Source organism: Panicum virgatum, chromosome 6N (assembly GCF_016808335.1).
Source record: "Panicum virgatum strain AP13 chromosome 6N, P.virgatum_v5, whole genome shotgun sequence".
Lineage (NCBI taxonomy): Eukaryota > Viridiplantae > Streptophyta > Magnoliopsida > Poales > Poaceae > Panicum > Panicum virgatum.
In genome coordinates this window covers 2,183,970-2,189,348 of record NC_053150.1, presented here as the reverse complement: position 1 = coordinate 2,189,348, position 5,379 = coordinate 2,183,970, and the positions used below count along the sequence as shown (strand labels likewise).

At 52.6% G+C, this 5,379-nt stretch overlaps 1 protein-coding gene across 2 annotated transcripts; it reads right to left on the bottom strand.

Moving 5' to 3' along the window:
- Positions 1–1,978: 1,978 nt before the first annotated feature.
- LOC120679356 (NAC domain-containing protein 43-like) lies at positions 1,979–5,013 on the bottom strand. Of its 2 annotated transcripts, none has more exons than XM_039960925.1 (4): positions 4,549–5,013; positions 4,266–4,498; positions 3,623–3,903; positions 1,979–3,210 (listed from the first exon to the last, which is right to left on the bottom strand). In XM_039960925.1, exons 2-4 carry the CDS (start codon positions 4,435–4,437, stop codon positions 2,461–2,463), a joined length of 1,203 nt encoding a protein of 400 aa, XP_039816859.1. In that variant the 5' UTR covers positions 4,438–4,498; positions 4,549–5,013; the 3' UTR covers positions 1,979–2,460. The 2 variants fall into 2 exon arrangements, with proteins under 2 accessions (XP_039816859.1, XP_039816860.1); XM_039960926.1 differs by having other exon boundaries at positions 4,266–4,490; positions 4,553–5,013.
- Positions 5,014–5,379: the final 366 nt, after the last annotated feature.

Sequence of the window (5,379 nt, the reverse complement as noted above, 5' to 3'; positions counted from 1 at the left end):
CATTCCGATCCCTTGCCCTCCTTTGTTTGGGGCCGCAATGGCGGCTGTAGCAGCGGCAGTGAGGAGTAGCGCGTAGGGCCATGGCGACGCTCGGAGTAGCTGTAGCATGGAGCATGTTGGCGACGAAAAGCAATGCGGAGCGCAGAGCAGAGCCTGTTATTTTTTTTTGTGGCAGGGGCAACACCGCCGAGTCTGGAACCGGCGGTGATGGGTTGGACCATCACCTTTAGGTATGGAACCGGCGGTGATGGTCCATCACCAACAAGTAAAATCCAACACCCCAAACCGACGATGACGGGGCGCTGAAATAGTCAATCAATCACCTCTAGAAATGGGATTTGTACTTTTCTTGCCTTCCAAAGGCATTTGTACTTCTCAAAGTTTCAGTATTCCTCTTTCATTTGTAAAAATATGGTACTTCGACATGAGCAGCTTCCACATCATCGCCGCATAGAGATTTAGGTGTCTTGACAGTTAGAGGTAGAACGGGTATTGCCGCCGTGCACTAGTAGAAAACAAACCAAAGGTCCACTCTAAAAGTATCGGTATGAAGATGAACCGGTACCTATTCATACCGGTACTTTTGGGGTTGATGGAATCTATGGATGAGCTTTAGGTACCGGTTGGTACCTAAAGCTCACCATAGGTACCGGGTGGTAACTTTTACATTAGTACCGGGTGGTACCATCAACCGGTACCTATGGATGAGCCTTAGGTACCGGTTGGTAACACCAACTGGTACCTTAAGAGCCTTAGGTACCGGTTGGTGTTACCAACCGGTACCTAAGGCTCATCCAAGAGTTACTTCAAAAGGAAAATATCTCTCTTCCCATCACAAGTGATGTGTAGGTGAGATGGTAAGAAAGGTGCACGTGACGCAAGAAGTCACAAGTTCGAATCCCAGCCACGACCGCATGCATATTTTTGACAAAAATGAATGCCATTGGTACCGGTTGTGTTACCCGGTGCTAAAGCCAAGAGTCTTTGGTCTCGGTTGCGGGGTCCGGTTGGAAAAACCGGTACCTAAGGCCCTATTCAACCGGTGCCTAAGGGCCTTTTTCCAGTAGTGATGGAATCAGGTTTACTTGCTCCTTCCGGGCTTTGTCGTTGCTCCTTACATGAGATTGTCCCCTTCTTCCTCCGGTGGAGATTTGGCCTATTCCTGTTGATGGGATTTGGATCAAGTTCTACGGTGGTAGTTGCTAGGGTTTCAACAATTTTTTGTTTCTTTATCAAAGGTTCAAGTGGAATTGGATTCATTTTTGTTGTTGTTTTACGGTGGCACCAATAGTACAAGTGATGGTGAAAATGAGTTCAAATTTTTTGTATGGAGTCCAATTTGATTCGTAAAAAGTGGTACATATTGACCATTTTAAGTAACTCCTTAACATCTTCAGTCGTCATTGATAACTAATTGTAATACCAAAAATAAAGGGTATATATATAATGTATTGTTTTCTCGAAACATTTGAAGAAGAGGATGTTGTAAACGGTAAACCATGAGCGGTAAACACTTTTTCACCTCCCCCGGCCACCAACCCATGAACTAGCTGTGACCAGCTTCTTGGGTGTCGTGCAGATCTCTGGGCAAGGCCAATGAGCATGCACGCAAAAGTTTAAAGTTTTGACGACATGATCCCTGTGAATTCTCGCGTCCAAAAAAGGCCAACGACGATCGGTTAATTAGTTAACTCGCCGGTGAAAATAAATCGAGGCAGGCAGGTACGTACGGAGGAGAAGCGAACGTACGTATGTACGGCCATCAGGTAGAGATCGAGATACGGAAGCACCGAATCAAAACGCATGCACCGTACGTCCGTACATATGTACTGGATCCAGGGAACCAATAATAATGGACTACTAGTATATATACAGATACAAATAAATACAATACATGTACGTATTCTCTATCTGTCTGGGCCCGGCATGCGGTGTAGTAAATGACCAAATCACCCCTCTCTCTCTCTCTTCCTTGTAATTGAAATGAAGGATTATTAGCTAGCTAGCAATAATAATACAGTGATTGACAGGTACTATAATGTTGTATCGATCGATCTAGTTATAAGTAACAGTCTTGCTATTAATATTGTGATTACAACCATAATCGGGGGGTTAATTAAACAGAGATCGACACAGCAGCGTTTGACAGTGCCACTCCAACTTACCGCCACCTTTAACCTGCTATCATCAATCGCCCATTCCTTTCTGCTCATCAGCTCCTTTCTCTCTCATCACTCTAATCACCTTTGAAATCACACACACACTCTCTCTCTAGAGATCTTCCTTTTATTTTCTTCCCTTTCTCTCTTTTCTTCTTGGTGTTGTTGGCGTTGCTTGTCTCTTTACTGTACCAAGGCAGTAGCAGGGCATGCAGCTGCTCGCCATGTCACGTAGTACGTACTCCTAGTAGCTACTGAGGGGCTTTACGTATGTAGTAGCTAGGCCGGCGACGGCCGACGGCTACAGCGACACGTGGCTCAGCCGCTCCGTCGACGTGGCGGCAGCGCCCGGCGCAGCCGACGACCGCGTGAAGCTCCACAGGTCGTCGTCGCTGGAGCCGCCGCCGGCGAGGAGCCTCGTGGTGGCGGCGGCGTAGAAGGCGAGCCCGTCCGCGTCGTCGGCGCCCGGGCCGTCGTCGAAGCAGAGCTGATGGCTCGCCGGCGCTGCGGCGTCGGCCGCCGCCTGCCCGTTGAGGTGCGACGCCACCAGCCGGTCCATCATGGCCCAGTCGGTGATCCCGTTCGTCGTCCCGGAGCCGTGGAGGAGGTCGTCCCCCGCGGACGCCGCCGCGTCGCCGGCTGCCGAGAGGTGCGGCGTCAGCGCGGCCGACGGGCTCTCCAGCGGGGGCAGCTTCATGAACCCGTGCCCGCCCAGCACGGTGTCGATGGGCCGGAGGTACCTCGGCCCCCCCGCGCCGCCGCCGCCGCCCTGCGGCGAGAGGACCTGCTCGTGCTCCTGCTTGCACGACCTGCCCATGTACTGCAGGATCTGGTCGAGCGCGTCGTCGCTGGAGGAGTACTGCAGGCCGTGGTGCGCCGCCACCGCCGCCGCCGCCGCAGCCTTGCCACCATCGCCCCCGCCGCCGCTGCCGTGCGCGTGCCTGCCGGCGCCGCCTCCCGACTCCTTGTGGTGGTGCTTCTTCTTGAACACCCTGCACACCACCCAGCCGTCCTCCTGGCCGGCGTCCGACGACGCGGCGGCGGCGGCGACCTGCAGGCCATCGCCGACGACGATGCAAAAGCAGCCAGAGCGTTAATGATTGCTACCTTTTGGGGCACATGAAGCACATGGAAAAGTTTAATAATTGTTACTGGCTCTACTGCTCTCTCTCCACTCCACCTCCTCAGGCAAGAAAAAAGGAAAAGAGAGAGAGAAAAAGAGAGAGCTGGATCAAGGCTGGTGCCCGTACTCCTATCATTGCACCACCACCGCCATATAATTGTTTCTTACGGCAATAATTATATTAATGGTGGCGTACGTGAATCGGTGCAGAGATCATCGATCGATTACCTCAGCTAGTTAGTTAGAGCTTGTAGCAACTAGGGGGAGAAGAAGAAGAAGCAGCAGCTTACGATCAGATCAAGTAACGGATCATGGAGAGACGGCCGGCTAGCTAGCTTACCGTGGCGGCGGCGTCGCCGGAAGCTGCCGGGTCGTCGAGGCGGTACTCGTGCATGATCCAGTCGGACTTCTGGCCGTGCGGGGCGCGGCCCTTGTAGAAGACGAGCGTCTTGCGCATGCCGATGCGCTTGACGGCGTTGTAGATGGCCTTGTCGCGGCCGGTGGCCTTCCAGAAGCCGGCCGCCGTGGCGCGGTTCGTGCGCGTCCCCGTCGGGTACTTCTTGTCCTTGTGGCTGAAGAAGTACCAGTCGTTCTGCGGCCCGGACCCGATCTTACATTTCTCTGCAAAGCATACATCATGATGATTGAGCTCCGCCGTTTCAAAAAAAAAACATGATGAGCAATTGCAGCAGCAGCAGCAGCGAATTGTTCGTCAGCAATTCATCATCTGCAGTACGATCTATCAACTGATGACTGAGGAACGAACAGGGCAAGCTGCTACAAGATGGCTAGCAGCCAGTCGCATTCATCAGGTCAAGCGTGCTGCGTGCGTGCGTAATGAAACCGAGCAATTGGTACAATACGAGCTCGGTAGCTGATGGCCATGGCGGCACTCGTGGTGGTCACCGGTGCAGGTGGTGCAACGAGCTATAGGCATGAGTTTGTATGTGATTGATGAGATGCTGAGGCCGGCCGGTCTGTACCTTGGATGTCCCATGGCTCGAGCTTGTTGAGGTCGACGTCGCGGATGACGTCGAGGTCGATCTCCTGGGAGGCGACCTTCTTGCGGAGGTAGTAGTTGAGCAGCTCCTCCTCCGTGGGGTGGAACCGGAACCCCGGCGGCACACACGACTGCCCGTTCACCGAGATGCTCATTGATCCTGTACCTCGCCGGCTAGCTCTTCGTCCTGTACCTCTCTCTCTCTCTCTCTCTCTCTCTCTCTCTCTCTCTCTCTCTCTCTCTCTCTCGCTCTCGCTCTCGCTCTCGCTCGCTCGCTCGCTTCTACACACACGGCTCAATTGGCCGGCGAGCTGGTGGTGAGTGTGTAGCTGCTAGCTAGCTTGCTACAGGTGAGGGAGGGAGGGAGGAAGACGACGATGAGGAGGAGGAAAGAGATCGATGGAAGAAGAAGCTGGTGGCAGGGGAGGAAAGGCGCGCACTTTTATAATGGGGTGTGGGTACTTGCCGCCCAGCAAGGCCGAGCGAAATTTGGGGGATCGCCTTCGCGTCGTCCATATGTCCATGGTCGATCCATCCATGAATCATATTGCCATCATTCCTTACTGTTGCCTCTCTCTCTCTCTCTCTCTAGATCTCTCTCTGTCTCTGTCTCTAGCTATAGCGGCTCTTGCTACTGCAGCTACTTCTCCCTCTCTCTACACTGCCCTTAGTTTCTTGCTCGATCTTCTAGTAGGCAGGAGTCAGTGCACTGCAGCCGGGCGCTCGCTCGCAGTGGGGTTAGTTTTGCCACCCACCCCTGAGAGAGACGCAGGCAGTGCAGAGAGAGAGAGAGAGAGGGAGAAAGCTAGAGAGAGAGGAAAGGTCCCTCCTCCCTCTGCTAGTACGAGCAGTAATAGAATTAAGAGAGAGAAAGGGAAAGGACAAGCCAACGGTTTTCATTTTCTCTCCCCATGCATTGGGTCGATAGACGTGTACTATACGTCTACACGTACGTATCTATCCATGTATATATCGGGAATTCCTAATATTTACAAAATAATATAATTGACACGCCGTACGTATCCATCCATCGATTTGATCAGCCATCAGCCTGCTGCTGCTTGGAATCTTTTGAAGGAGATTATTTTTGTCCCATA

Excerpts from the sequence above, each read along its gene's own strand:
- LOC120679356 (XM_039960925.1), bottom strand. The coding sequence starts at position 4,437 with ATGAGCATCTCGGTGAACGGGCAGTCGTGTGTGCCGCCGGGGTTCCGG. Across the intron at positions 3,904-4,265 it reads CGAGCCATGGGACATCCAAG|AGAAATGTAAGATCGGGTCC; the intron begins GTACAGACCGGC and ends TATGCTTTGCAG. Across the intron at positions 3,211-3,622 it reads CCGGCGACGCCGCCGCCACG|GTCGCCGCCGCCGCCGCGTC; the intron begins GTAAGCTAGCTA and ends GATGGCCTGCAG.